General features: G+C 47.6%; 1 protein-coding gene across 1 annotated transcript in view; it reads right to left on the bottom strand.

Moving 5' to 3' along the window:
* Window positions 1–14899, bottom strand: part of trub1 (TruB pseudouridine (psi) synthase family member 1) — a 77229-nt gene extending 62330 nt beyond the window's left edge. The window contains exons 1-3 of the mRNA XM_063072022.1: window positions 14757–14899; window positions 9743–9835; window positions 8160–8215 (exon numbers count right to left, since the gene is read on the bottom strand). Coding sequence (XP_062928092.1) covers window positions 8160–8215; window positions 9743–9835; window positions 14757–14889 — 282 coding nt within the window. The 5' untranslated portion in view covers window positions 14890–14899. The remainder of the gene's footprint in view (window positions 1–8159; window positions 8216–9742; window positions 9836–14756) is intronic.
* Window positions 14900–16164: the final 1265 nt, after the last annotated feature.

Raw genomic sequence — 16164 nt, 5'->3', positions numbered from 1 at the left:
GTTCCCTTCCCCCATCACGCAGGACATGTTCCCTTCTCACTGGGACCCTCATCACCCAGGACATGCTCCCTTCTCACTAGGACGTTTCACTAACCAGGACATGTTCCCTTCTCGCTGGGACCCCCCATCACCCAGGACATGTTCCTTTCTCACTGGGACCCCCATCATCCAGGACATGTTCCCTTCTCACGAGACCCCCATCACCCAGGACATGTTCCTTTCTCACTGGGACCCTCGTCACCCAGGACATGTTCCTTTCTCACTGGGACCCAAGTCACCCAGAACATGTTCCCTTCCCCCATCACGCAGGACATGTTCCCTTCTCACTGGGACCCTCGTCACCCTGGACATGTTCCCTTCTCACTGGGACCCTCGTCGCCCAGGACATGTTCCCTTCTCATGGGACCCCCATCACGCAGGACATGTTCCCTACTCACTGGGACCCTCATCACCCAGGACATATTCCCTTCTCACTGGGACCCCCATCACCCGCGACATGTTCCCTTCTCACTGGGACACTCGTCACCCAGGACAAGTTCCCTTCTCACTGGGACCCTCGACACCCAGGACATGTTCCTTCTCACTGGGACCCTCATCACCAAGGACATGTTCCCTTCTCACCGGGACCCTTCACTACCCAGGACATATTCCCTTCTTGCTGGGACCCCCGTCACCCAGGACATGATCCTTTCTCACTGGGACCCTCGTCACCCAGGACATGTTCCCTTCTGACTAGGACCCCCGTCACACAGGACATGTTCCCTTCTCACTGGGACCCTCGTCACCCAGGACATGTTCCCTTCTCACGGGACCCCCATCACACAGGACATGTTCCCTTCTCACTGGGACCCTCATCACCCAGGACATGTTCCCTTCTCACTGGGACCCTCGTCACCCAGGACATGTTCCCTTCTCACTGGGACCCTGATCACCCAGGATTGTTCCCTTCTCACTGGGACCCTTCACTACCCAGGACATGTTCCCTTCTCGCTGGGACCCCCATCACCCGGGACATGTTTCCTTCTCACTGGGACCCTCATCACCCGGGACATGTTCCCTTCTCACTGGGACCCCCATCATCCAGGATTGTTCCCTTCTCACTGGGACCCCCATCACCCAGGACATGTTCCCTTCTCACTGGGACCCCCATCATCCAGGACATGTTCCCTTCTCACTGGGACCCCCATCACCCAGGATATGTTCCCTTCTCACTGGGACCCCCAACACCCAGGACATATTCCCTTCTAACTGGGACCTCCATCACCCGGGACATGTTTCCCTCTCACTGGGACCCTCATCATCCGGGACATGTTCCCTTCTCACTGGGACCCTCGTCACACAGGACAAGTTCCCTTTTCACTGGGACCCTCGTCACCCTGGACATGTTCCCTTCCCCCATCACGCAGGACATGTTCCCTTCTCACTGGGACCCTCATTACCCAGGACATGCTCCCTTCTCACTGGGACGTTTCACTAACCAGGACATGTTCCCTTCTCGCTGGGACCCCCCATCACCCAGGACATGTTCCTTTCTCACTGGGACCCCCATCATCCAGGACATGTTCCCTTCTCACGAGACCCCCATCACCCAGGACATGTTCCTTTCTCACTGGGACCCTCGTCACCCAGGACATGTTCCTTTCTCACTGGGACCCAAGTCACCCAGAACATGTTCCCTTCCCCCATCACGCAGGACATGTTCCCTTCTCACTGGGACCCTCGTCACCCTGGACATGTTCCCTTCTCACTGGGACCCTCGTCGCCCAGGACATGTTCCCTTCTCATGGGACCCCCATCACGCAGGACATATTCCCTACTCACTGGGACCCTCATCACCCAGGACATATTCCCTTCTCACTGGGACCCCCATCACCCGCGACATGTTCCCTTCTCACTGGGACACTCGTCACCCAGGACAAGTTCCCTTCTCACTGGGACCCTCGACACCCAGGACATGTTCCTTCTCACTGGGACCCTCATCACCAAGGACATGTTCCCTTCTCACCGGGACCCTTCACTACCCAGGACATATTCCCTTCTTGCTGGGACCCCCGTCACCCAGGACATGATCCTTTCTCACTGGGACCCTCGTCACCCAGGACATGTTCCCTTCTGACTAGGACCCCCGTCACACAGGACATGTTCCCTTCTCACTGGGACCCTCGTCACCCAGGACATGTTCCCTTCTCACGGGACCCCCATCACACAGGACATGTTCCCTTCTCACTGGGACCCTCATCACCCAGGACATGTTCCCTTCTCACTGGGACCCTCGTCACCCAGGACATGTTCCCTTCTCACTGGGACCCTGATCACCCAGGATTGTTCCCTTCTCACTGGGACCCTTCACTACCCAGGACATGTTCCCTTCTCGCTGGGACCCCCATCACCCGGGACATGTTTCCTTCTCACTGGGACCCTCATCACCCGGGACAAGTTCCCTTCTCACTGGGACCCCCATCATCCAGGATTGTTCCCTTCTCACTGGGACCCCCATCACCCAGGACATGTTCCCTTCTCACTGGGACCCCCATCATCCAGGACATGTTCCCTTCTCACTGGGACCCCCATCACCCAGGATATGTTCCCTTCTCACTGGGACCCCCAACACCCAGGACATGTTCCCTTCTCACTGGGACCCCCATCATCCAGGACATGTTCCCTTCTCACTGGGACCCCCATCATCCAGGATTGTTCCCTTCTCACTGGGACCCTTCACTACCCAGGACATGTTCCCTTCTCACTGGGACCCTCGTCACCCAGGACATGTTCCCGGACATGTTCCCTTCTCACTGGACCCTCGTCACCCAGGACATGTTTCCTTCTCACTGGGACCCCCATCACCCAGGACATGTTCCCTTCTCACTGGGACCCTCGTCACACAGGACAAGTTCCCTTTTCACTGGGACCCTCGACACCCAGGACATGTTCCCTTCTCGCTGGGACCCTTCACTAACCAGGACATGTTCCCTTCTGACTGGGACCCCCGTCACCCAGGACAAGTTCCCTTCTCACTGGGACCCTCGACACCCAGGACATGTTCCCTTCTCACTGGGACCCTGGTTACCCAGGACATGTTCCCTTCTCACTGGGACACTCGTCACCCAGGACATGTTCCCTTCTCACTGGGACCCTCGTCACCCTGGACATGTTCCCTTCCCCCATCACGCAGGACATGTTCCCTTCTCACTGGGACCCTCATCACCCAGGACATGCTCCCTTCTCACTGGGACGCTTCACTAACCAGGACATGTTCCCTTCTCGCTGGGACCCCCATCACCCAGGACATGTTCCCTTCTGACTGGGACCCTCGTCATCCAGGACATGTTCCCTTCTCACGAGACCCCCGTCACCCAGGACATGTTCCTTTCTCACTGGGACCGTCGTCACCCAGGACATGTTCCTTTCTCACTGGGACCCTCGTCACCCAGGACATGTTCCTTTCTCACTGGGACCCTCGTCACCCAGGACATGTTCCCTTCCCCCATCACGCAGGACATGTTCCCTTCTCACTGGGACCCTCGTCACCCTGGACATGTTCCCTTCTCACTGGGACCCTCGTCGCCCAGGACATGTTCCCTACTCATGGGACCCCCATCACGCAGGACATGTTCCCTACTCACTGGGACCCTCATCACCCAGGACATGTTCCCTTCTCACTGGGACACTCGTCACCCAGGACAAGTTCCCTTCTCACTGGGACCCTCGACACCCAGGACATGTTCGTTCTCACTGGGACCCTCATCACCAAGGACATGTTCCCTTCTCACCAGGACCCTTCACTACCCAGGACATATTCCCTTCTTGCTGGGACCCCCGTCACCCAGGACATGATCCTTTCTCACTGGGACCCTCGTCACCCAGGACATGTTCCCTTCTGACTGGGACCCCCGTCACCCAGGACATGTTCCCTTCTCACGGGACCCCCATCACACAGGACATGTTCCCTTCTCACTGGGACCCTCATCACCCAGGACATGTTCCCTTCTCACTGGGACCCTCGTCACCCAGGACATGTTCCCTTCTCACTGGGATCCCCGTCACCCAGGACATGTTCCCTTCTCACTGGGACCCTTCACTATCCAGGACATATTCCCTTCTCACTGGGACCCTCATCACTCAGGATATGTCCCCTTCTCACTGGGACCCTCATCACCCAGGACATGTTCCCTTCTCACTGGGACCCTTCACTGTCCAGGACATGTTGCCTTCTCACTGGGACCCTCGTCACCCAGGACATGTTCCCTTCTCAGTGGGACCCCCGTCACCGAGGACATGTTCCCTTCTCACTGGACCCTCGTCACCCAGGACATGTTCCCTTCTCATTGGGACCCCCATCACCCAGGACATGTTCCCTTCTCACTGGGACCCTCGTCACCCAGGACATGTTCCCTTCTCATTGGGACCCCCGTCACCCAGGACATGTTCCCTTCTGACTGGGACCCCCATCACCCAGGATATGTCCCCTTCTCACTGGGACCCCCATCACCCAGGACATGTTCCCTTCTCACTGGGTCCCCCATCACCCAGGACATGTTCCCTTCTCACTGGGACCCCCATCATCCAGGATTGTTCCCTTCTCACTGGGACCCTTCACTACCCAGGACATGTTCCCTTCTCACTGGGACCCTCGTCACCCAGGACATGTTCCCTTCTCACTGGGACCCCCATCACCCAGGACATGTTCCCTTCTCACTGGGACCCCCGTCACCCAGGACATGTTCCCTTCTCACTGGGACCCTAGTCACCTAGGACATGTTCCCTTCTCACTGGGATCCCCATCACCCAGGATATGTTTCCTTCACACTGGGACCCCCATCACCCAGGACATGTTCCCTTCTCACTGGGACCCCCATCACCCAGGATACGTTCCCTTCTCACTGGGACCCCCATCACCCAGGATACGTTCCCTTCTCACTGAGACCCCCATCACCCAGGACATGTTCCCTTCTCACTGGGACCCCCATCACCCAGGACATGTTCCCTTCTCACTGGGACCCCCATCATCCAGGATTGTTCCCTTCTCACTGGGACCCCCATCATCCAGGATTGTTCCCTTCTCACTTGGACCCTTCTCTACCCAGGACATGTTCCCTTCTCACTGGGACCCTCGTCACCGAGGACATGTTCCCGGACATGTTCCCTTCTCACTGGACCCTCGTCACCCAGGACATGTTCCCTTCTCACTGGGACCCCCATCACCCAGGACATGTTCCCTTCTCACTGGGACCCCCGTCACCCAGGACATGTTCCCTTCTCACTGGGACCCCCGTCACCCAGGACATGTTCCCTTCTCACTGGGACCCTAGTCACCCAGGACATGTTCCCTTCTCACTGGGATCCCCATCACCCAGGACATGTTTCCTTCTCACTGGGACCCTCGTCACCCAGGACATGTTCCCTTCTTACTGGGACCCCCATCACCCAGGACATGTTCCCTTCTCACTGGGACCCCCATCACCCAGGATATGTTCCCTTCTCACTGGGACCCCCATCACCCAGGACATGTTCCCTTCTCACTGGGACCCCCATCATCCAGGATTGTTCCCTTCTCACTGGGACCCTTCACTACCCAGGACATGTTCCCTTCTCACTGGGACCCTCGTCACCCAGGACATGTTCCCTTCTGACTGGGACCCCCGTCACCCAGGACATGTTCCCTTCTGACTGGGACCCCCGTCACCCAGGACATGCTCCCTTCTGACTGGGACCCCCGTCACCCAGGACATGTTCCTTTCTCACTGGGACCCTCGTCACCCAGGACATGTTCCCTTCTCACTGGACCCCCGTCACCCAGGACATGTTCCCTTCTCACTGGGACCCTTGTCACCCAGGACATGTTCCCTTCTCACTGGGATCCCCGTCACCCAGGACATGTTTCCTTCTCACTGGGACCCTCGTCACCCAGGACATGTTCCCTTCTCACTGGGACCCCCATCACCCAGGACATGTTCCCTTCTCACTGGGACCCCCATCACCCAGGATATGTTCCCTTCTCACTGGTATCCCCATCACCCAGGACATGTTCCCTTCTGACTCGGACCCCCATCACCCAGGACATGTTCCCTTCTCACTGGGACCCCCATCATCCAGGATTGTTCCCTTCTCACTGGGACCCCCATCACCCAGGACATGTTCCCTTCTCACTGGGACCCCCATCACCCAGGACATGTTCCCTTCTCACTGGGACCCCCATCATCCAGGACATGTTCCCTTCTCACTGGGACCCCCATCACCCAGGATATGTTCCCTTCTCACTGGGACCCCCATCACCCAGGACATGTTCCCTTCTCACTGGGACCCCCATCATCCAGGATTGTTCCCTTCTCACTGGGACCCTCAGCACCCGGGACATGTTCCCTTCTCACTGGGACCCTCGTCACCCAGGACATATTCCCTTCTTGCTGGGACACCCATCACCCGGGACATGTTCCCTTCTCACTGGGACCCTCGTTACCCAGGACATGTTCCCTTCTCACTGAGACCCTCGTCACCCAGGACATGTTCCCTTCTCACTGGGACCCCCATCACCCAGGACATGTTCCCTTCTCACTGGGACCCTCGTTACCCAGGACATGTTCCCTTCTCACTGGGACTGCCGTCACGCAGGACATGTTCCCTTCTCACTGGGACCCCCGTCACGCAGGACATGTTCCCTTCTCACTGGGACCCCCGTCACGCAGGACATGTTCCCTTCTCACTGGGACCCCCGTCACCCAGGACATGTTCCCTTCTCACTGGGACCCCCATCACCCAGGACATTTTCCCTTCTCACTGGGACCCCCATCACTCAGGATTGTTCCCTTCTTACTGGGATCCTTCACTACTCAGGACATGTTCCCTTCTCACTGGGACCCTCATCACCCAGTGCCCTGTGTCCTTTCACCTCATTAACCAAGTGTCAGCACAGTTAATATTATTGAAATATTCCCACAATCACTGGACTGACTTTAAAGAACTCGTTATCTCATGAACTCGATACTTATTGCTTATTTATTTATTAATTCTTTCTTTCTTTTTTTATTTGCACAACTTTGCGTATTTTGCACAATGGTTAAACAAAAGACAAATGGTTTTTCATTGATTCTCTTACTGTTATAATTCTATTATGGATTTATTGAGTATGCCAGCAAGAAAATGAATCTCAGGGTTGTATGTGGTGACACACATGTACTTTGAACTGTGAATCTTTTGTTCAGATTCTGTGGGACATTGCTGCGGAATACAAGCTCATCACTGTCTCAGCACTGCCTTTTTTACTGTTGCCAGCTCCAACTTTTCCACTGCTTTGCCACTTACTGGCTACAGTATTTCTGATCATGAGGAAGAATGAGGAGGTCAAGCAAAATGGAAAATGGGGGAATAAAGATTATCTAAGAAAAGGTTTGCATATAATAAGGGATGCAAGGGGAAGATATCGAGGCTGACACTTGGTTAATGAGGTGAAAGGACACAGGGCTTGATTGGGAGAGATGAGTTACAGCATAGCTTTCAGGAAGAAATGGGGAAAGGGATAACAGAAAAATGAATGAGAAATGAATGAAAGTGGAGGAATATAATCAACTGCAAATGATACAATGGCAATTACAGCCATTCTGTAAGGATTGGAAACGACAGTGGCAAGGACAGGTGAACACCACTAGATTGATAGCACAGAGCAAAGATAAATTGAATGTGACAAGGAAAACAAATTATGTCCAAAATACCAAGCCTTAAGAGGCATCCAGACTGAATGATAGTCATTGCTGAAAGGATCGTGCAACCTAATAAAGCCTTCGTGATCTGATCTCATCTCATGTCTGCCAATCCCTCCCCAGTGCTCCTCCATCCATTAACCTGCAACCCTCGCTCCACAGGAGCTATCAAGGAAACAAAAAACAGACATATTCATCTATTTTTAATAACATACAATTCTATAATATGAACTATTTAAGTGAAGCATCAATAAATGTTATGCATTCATGTCAAAGTTTAATCAAAGTGTGAGTTAAATTGATACATTTACAATTAAATACAAATAGATTCTTTAAACAGGACACCCAAATGCACTTGATGTACAAACTAGTGTTGCAGAGAACATATTATAAGGTATTAAATATTGAATCCACAGACTCAGTGAAGTCAGAAACAAACTGTATCCTTCATATATTCGCACCTACCTTAGAGCCTGACAACATTCCACTGAGCATTTTGGTCCCTTTTCCAATTCCAACCACTATAGTCAAATAATAAAGGAAAACAGTAAATATTGACATGCAAAGACCGAAACAAAAGAAACTAAATCTGAAATGGAAACAGGAATGGCTGGAAGTGTGGTGTGGCATGCTGATCAGGGAAAAGATCCTAGGACCACAATGGATGATCATCAGCCCCAAGGCCCAAGTGCAGTTACCAGAAAGCAGAAGTATGAATCAAAGGCAGTTGTGTTGTTGGTGTCTAACTCACCAACTGGCTCTCACCTGGATTACAGTGTGCAATTCAGGATTCAATTATGGAAAAATTGATTGAGAAGCAGCAGGCAATGCAGATGATCCTTTCAGTAAGAAAAGTTAAATTCCAAGGAAAAGTTAAGCTTGAGGTTTTCAAAACCAGTTTTCAAAAATTCATCATGGTGTTGCAATAGAGAAAAATGTGATGGGGATAATCCTGGAAGAGAGGTGACCTCTGTATTCTGGCCTTTTGGGTAATGGAAGGTCCCCCTTTCAGAATTCACAAATCACTACCCAAAAAAATTTGCTCTCAAGAGAATTTGTGAAAAATTAAACACCTTTTCTCAGCTCACATTCCTTGAAGCATGCAGATGATATGGTTTCACATTAACAAAAAAAAACTTGCGTAATATTTTCTAGGAGCACAATGCTACCCTGTCTCCCCATTACACAAGTTCACCTATAAGGAACTCTCAGGCACAAGAATGGCCCCTGAACTAACTTTTCAGGAATTGAAAGAATTACAAACATTTTATAGATCATCGTGTAGAGTTGTTTAGAAGCAGAAAATATGTCAAATCAAGTACGACTGAAGACCAAACAACAGGAATTCTGCAGATGCTGGAAATTCAAGCAACACCCATAAAAGTTGCTGGTGAACGCAGCAGGCCAGGCAGCATCTCTAGGAAGAGGTGCAGTCGACGTTTCAGGCCGAGACCCTTCGTCAGGACTCACAAAGGGTCTCGGCCTGAAACGTCGACTGCACCTCTTCCTAGAGATGCTGCCTGGCCTGCTGCGTTCACCAGCAACTTTTATGTGTGACGACTGAAGACCAAGTATTTTTATCCAATTATAATGTAACTTCACTTAACCTAGTGATCTGGTTCACCAGCACTTCAGTAAGAACATACTGGCACATGACTGATTTTGGACACACACATAAACCAGATGTTTCCTGCTCACTTATCCAACCAGATCTACATAAATTTTAAATCTGCAGAATGTGTTGTTCAGAGGCTTCAAAAAGGTAAAGGGAGTTAATCAGCCAGCACAACAGGTTGGTCTTATCAAGAGGTGGATCCTAGAACACTCATGAATACTGCTTGCTATTAAAGCCTGAATAAAGATCAAGGGAACAAGCAAATATTGACAGCAAAAAGTTCATTGTAATGCATCTGATACATCCATCAGCATTTTAAAAAATAGCACAAGGATAAGACCATGCGTAGCAATGACACCTTAAACAAAAGTCTATCAAAACAACCAAAAATGATCACTTTCCTTCATTGTTAAGTACATTAGTCACCTCTTACCAAGTACTCCTGATGCTGCACTATCAAGCGTTCCTCCATGGCCCATTTTCAGAACTTGTTTCTTTCTTTTCTTTGGATGTTGCTTAATGCCAGCTTCTGTTTAATGCAGAACAATTAAAATATCAGATTGCATAACTCCATACAGCACTTTGAAGATTTATTAAATTATGACTCACAAATGCCATAGATAGTTTTAACAACTTTGTAGGATAGGAGGTGGTCGTTCGTGCAGCTGGTGCATATCACAAGTCCTGGTTATGCAACCACTGACACCAGGAACACAATCTCCGAAGGGTATTGATAATGGCTGGGTAGTGTCACCCATCTTGTAAAGAGACTATGCAGAAGGTGGCAATGATAAACCACTTCCGTGGAAAAACTTGTCCAAGACCATGATCACCCACATCATATGGCACGGCACATAATGACCTAAGAAATAAATTGAAATTTTTTAAATGCCCACATTGGAAATCACTCAGCTTACCGTGCAGTGTTTCCAGCATTTTCTGTTTCTATCTCAACAATTTTGTAGTTTGTTCAAACTAATTTTTTTTGGAAATAGTTGAATAAAAAAAGTTTTGCTTTCTGATGCAAATGTTATTCTATAGTTTATGTCTTCTGAAAAGACCATATATAGAGGTGAGACTTTTCATTATTGCATTAAAGAACAGCTTTTTAAAAAATCATTACTACACAGTTTTAAAACATACATATCTGAAAAGGTGAGATTCAAGGAAGAAAGGCATGTCACATCCTAACACTGAAATCTCAAAGGCAACTGTCATCTTGACCTGAAATCAGTAACAATCTGACAGCAGGGTCTTCTAATTATAATGTGGCAATGGCCTCTCATTCTCCACATCTTCCAATTTCTGTGACACAATGGCAATACGAAATACCAAAAAAGCAGTTAACTGCAAATGCATCACACTCAAGCTTGCTCACATCTTCCTGACATCCACATAAGGCACATCCCAAAATTCTTTTCAACCTTTTTTAGGTCAATCAATGAATGAAATAAGTAGCTCTCCTATCAGCTTACAGATTGCTGAAAATTCTAAAGGCTTCACTTTCACTACCTTAACAATTCAAGTGTCAATCACTGTGTGAAGGTCATCATGACATTTGCTCTAAATTATCTTTTCCAGTCAAACCTTAGACTTCATGCCAATTAATGTCTATTGTAACATTCACAGACACTGCCTCAGCCACATCAATTCAATCAGAGCCACGAATTTTCCAACTTCACACCAAAAACATAATTTCAAATTAGAAATTGGCTAGGGTATAAATATTTACCTTGTCTTCAGGAATCTAAAGCATTGCATTCATTTCGGGTTTCTTTTGTGTTTATACATCATTACGCTAGTAGAATACTTAGCAAATAAGAAGAAAGGAACATGTAATTACATATCCTTTTGTTCTGTTCCAAAAAATTTCACACCCAATTAAATACTTCTGAATTGATGTAACACTGGGAAGTGAAGTAGCCAAATTATATTTAACAAGATTGCAGAAGTATTATAAATAAAATTATATGTAATTTTCTGTCATATTCTTTGAAAACATATGCCCCACCACTCCACTTCCAAGTTCGGGTAATCAGATCAGGTGCTTATTTGGGACAAATCTTCGCGGAGAATGGAGTCATTGACCCTGACCCCGACTGTATGTGCCCCCTGTTGGAACTCCCTCTTCCCAACACCCTCAGAGCCCTCAAGAACTAAAACAAATCAAGAGAAATGCTGGGATTCCCTTCGTTTATTTTGGATACTCTGCCACCTAATTGGGACAGGAGACTGTCACTAATCATTTTCATCACCAGTCCTGCGCACTTATGTGGCCATTAGATACTACACTGTGTTTAGAGCGAACAGTCTTTAAATAGCCTCACTTGTGGGTGCTAATGTTCAAAAAGCAGTGATTTTTGTCACTGATAATTGATGCAAAATAAGCAGTAAGACCAAATCGGCCAAAAGTGAAAATGAAATAATTTCACTACATCAGCAAGGTAAGAACTATGAAGAATTTGAAGGTATCTACAATTTGAATGTTACAATGAAAACTAAGATTTGGGGGATGCAATCATCAAAAGCATCGTATGAAGGCAGTCCATTATCTGCACTAGGTGCCTGCACTGATTTTGTTCACTTACAGCCAATCAGAAGAACATGGCAGCATTCACTGGATGAATTCCTCTGTCGATAACCATTAGGAACTAATACACTGTCTTCTAATACTGTAATAGCATTGGTAGTGTTCTAATTTGCTCTGTATTTCATTTAAATACATAATTTGTTACTTGGTTAAATGACAGTTTGTATTTTTATACCTTTTTAACTATTCCCTTGAAACTTCGGCTAATTGGGACAGCCACTTAATTGGGCCAAAATAACTGGAATTCACTGTATTCAGTTCATAAAAGATGTTTTATGAAGCAAAAAATGAAGTGCTGGAAGAGCTGAGTGGGACGAAGAGCAAAGGGGACAATGTTCGGATTGAGATCCTACATGAGGACTGAGTGTGTAAAGGGAAGTTAGCCAACAGACTCACTTTCAAGGACTCTTTCCAACTCAACTTCTCAGTAGTATATGTATTTGTGCAGCTTGCATTCTTGTGTTCCTTGGTTGGTTGTCAGTTTTGTTTATGTATAGTTTTTTGTGTAAAATTCTATCGCATTTCCTTTTTTCTGTAAAAGCCTACAAGGAAAGTAATCTCAAGGTAATATATTTGTACTTTTATAATATATTAGCTTTAAATTCTGAACTTTGAACCAGTAAAGGCGACACTTGCTACTGAAGGTGAGGTGGATGAGTGGGAAGAGAGGGGGAAAATGCTCTGTAACATGATTTTTCTAGATAGCAAAACTGCTTCATCTGCACACATGGCAAGAAATGTGACATGAAAAGATAATTTAGTGTTTATTTATTTATTTTCTTTCCTCCCCACCCCACCCCCATTATTTTCAGTCCTCAAATTTTTTATTGATTTTATTTTAGAGATGCAGCGTGGAACTGGCCCTTCTGGCCCAGCAAATCTTGATTTCATCCCGGCCTAATCACAGGCTAATTTACAATGACCAATCGACCTACTGACCAGTACGTTTTTAGACTGTGGCAGGGAACCGAATCACCCAGGGAAAACCCCTCACAGCCCACAGGGAGGATGTACAGACGACGCCCCGAGCTGTAATAGCGCCACGCTGACTGCTTTGCTACCGTGGCCTAACAGGAAGATTGTACAAACATTTTTTCCCAAGAGACTGCTGGAACAGAACTCCCACATCCTCTGTAAGAAAGTTTGTATCTATGTGTTTCTTCTCCCTAGATCAGCTTTCCTATCTCACCACAACCTGGCTCAATCTAGCCTTTATTATGTTTCTACCTATCACTGCTAGCCTCTGTCCCTGTCTCATCAAGCTCTACCCCCGCCAACCTCACTCCATGTCCATTATCTGCACCCCCCACACACACAGTATCCTTATCTGCCTCCAGCTGTGAGCTACCAGCCTGTCTCATCTCTCCCTCTCACTTCTATATACTGGTCATCTTCCCTTTAAACTCTCAGTCCTGATGCAGGGTCTCAAAATGCAACATTCAGCCATTCCTCTACCTAGACAGATGCCACAATGACCTGCTGAATTCTTCCAGCAATTTATTTTATGCCCTAGTTTCCCACTAACCTGAAATACATTGCGCTTGAATGAAACAAGTTGCAATATTCCTGCCAAATAGTCTTGACCCAAAACATTGACTGTACTTTTTTCCATAGTTATTACCTGGCCTGCTGAGTTGCTCCAGCATTTTGTGCGTGTGGCTTGGATTTCCAGCATCTGCAGATTTTCTCTTGTTTGCAATATTAGTTACCCGTTTACATCTTCAATATCAATAATGACTAATACAATGAAACTCAGTATTTGAACAACTGAAACCAAAAGGTAGATGTTGTTGTTACTTGATGAAAATTAGCTCGCTAATCAACCTGAGGTCATTCTGGTTTGCACAAATCACTGTCACATTATGCAGTGGATTTCCACACGTCTTCACCAGTTTAGAAATTAATATGAATAACGATTTTTAAAATATCAATTCTCTTTCACGGGGGCACAATGCAATATCTTCCACAATATATTTAAAATAAAGCAAACTGCTTATAATGAAAAGAGTAACATATGCATTGGGTGGGTCGTTGCTATCAAAGGAGGTGTATGGCACTTCTTTCCTGCTGCAGGTCACCCTTGGGCAAGGTGTGGCACCTGCCTAGCAAACCCACCGCCCCCCCCAACCCCATCCCCAATCAGGGACACGTGAAGCCACAGGAGCAAGTGGTGGATGGTCCTATGAACAGCTGATGCACATCACAAGTCCTAGTTATGCGACCACTGACAGTATTGATAATGGCCACTTTTGTAAAGGCACTGCCCAGAAGAAGGCAACGGCAAACCACTTCTGCAGAAACATTTGCCAAGAATACTCGCGGTCAAAGACCATGATCACCTACGTCATACGACACAGCACATAATGAACCAACAAACGTATGCAACTCATCCCATTAAGAGCTAAAATATTAAAACAAGAGCCAGCCAATTCCTAAATTTATTAAATAACTAATCATAAACTCAATCTGTTTCTCTAAGAACCTTCGACCTGAAACGTTATCTCAATTCATTTCTCCACAGATGCTGCCTGACCTGTTGAGTCTTTCGCAGCACTTTCTGTTTCCATCAGCCAAGGTATTCTGCACATGCTGGAAATCTTGACCAACCCACACAAAATTCTGAGGGAACTCGGCAACAGGAAGCATCTTTGGAGTGGATTTTCAGGGTCCCGGCCCGAAAGGTTTATTGGCCTCCAGAGATGCTGCCTGACTTGCTGAGTTCCAGCAGTACTTTCTGTTTTCGCTTCAGGTTTTGCAGCATCTGCAGCTGCTCCTTTTGCCCCTTTGCACTGCCGATCACTCGAGGCCGGGGCAACACTGACAATTTACAACAAGGACTTCACTGAACCGCGTATACCTTCCAAAAGCTTGGATTTCAGGAGATTTAGCACGTCTGCTGAAGTAGGGCCTTTCTTTTTGTGAATTGCAAAGAGTCCGTTGAGACCCTGCAGCTTCTCGGCCAGCCCGATTCGCGAGGCGCTCCCCGCCATGTTGCCCGGACTCCGCCCACAGGACCGCCTACGGTCATGATGTCATCAACGAGACCGGGCCGCATTGCCTTCTGGATCTTGTAGTCCAAGGCAGGAGACGCGGTTCGCTTGGGATTTGGAGAGCGATCGTGTCCCTGTGTTCTGCAGTTTAAAATTCAAATTCTGTGGTGAATTAAGTATTTAAAGGCAATTGTCAGAAATCTGAAATAAAAGCACAAAAATTGCTGGAAAACTCGCAGAGCAACTTTCAGCTCTGGGAATCGTCATCAGTGAGAAGGGATTATATGTCTAATTAATTGAACTATTAAAGGCAAATATTTCCACAGTGTGAAGAGCAAATTTACAGGAAGATTTGGCATGTAAAAATACCAGGTTAGTATTCACAGGGGAGTTCAATTATCCTCGTATTAACTGGGTAAGGTAAATGAGAATAATTCGAATCTGTAAGTACAGTACCATGCTCATCAAGAAGTGGGATACACTGAAGAATTGTTTTAGGAAATGGAGATGAGCAGGTAGATTAGAACATTTTTGTCATTGTTATTATAATTAGAATTTCAAAATACGTTGCAGTATGTATCCTATTTACAACTTTGAGATTCGTCTCCTTACAGGTAGACGCAAAACAAAGAAACCCAATAGAACCCATTTAAAAAAGAGCGTTGAACGCCCAATAGTCAGAAAAAAAACAAATCGTGCACACAATAAACGCAAGCAAATAATGTTCCGAACTGAAGTTCACGAAAGTGAATCCACAGCCACAAAGCCGGTTATCATTACAGGAGCTCGTTAGTTGCAGGCCGCAGACTCAGTTCAGCGCAGAGATGAGTAAACCTTGCACAGCAGCAATTTAAGCTGACCCATCTTTCGTCTCTGGCCCCTGCACTTAAATTCTCCAAAGCTCAGGTAATTTCTCACTCATGGATCCAGGTCTTGCTGCTTCAATATGCTCTCGGGCCCAGGCCTGGGCCCACCACCTCAATTTGACACATGCCTGACTTTTCCAGTTCGGCCCGACACTGAAACAGATTTACCATAATGATGAAAATGTACAAACATTAAATAGGACGAAAGGTTCTACAATTGAGATGAGGCCATTTTTATGAAACTGAGAAGTGATTTGACAGGAGGGAACTTGAACAACTTCTTGAAGGTAAAGCATTCCAGAGACTATGGAAACAGGAGAAGGAGCAGGTCAACAGAACCTTGAAGCCTGCCCGCCAGTCAATATGGATGCATAGAGTAACACAGCATGGAAAAGACCTTCAGCTCAGC

Source organism: Mobula hypostoma, chromosome 19 (genome assembly GCF_963921235.1).
Source record: "Mobula hypostoma chromosome 19, sMobHyp1.1, whole genome shotgun sequence".
In the NCBI taxonomy this organism is placed as follows: domain Eukaryota; kingdom Metazoa; phylum Chordata; class Chondrichthyes; order Myliobatiformes; family Myliobatidae; genus Mobula; species Mobula hypostoma.
This window is presented reverse-complemented; position numbering and strand designations above follow the sequence as displayed.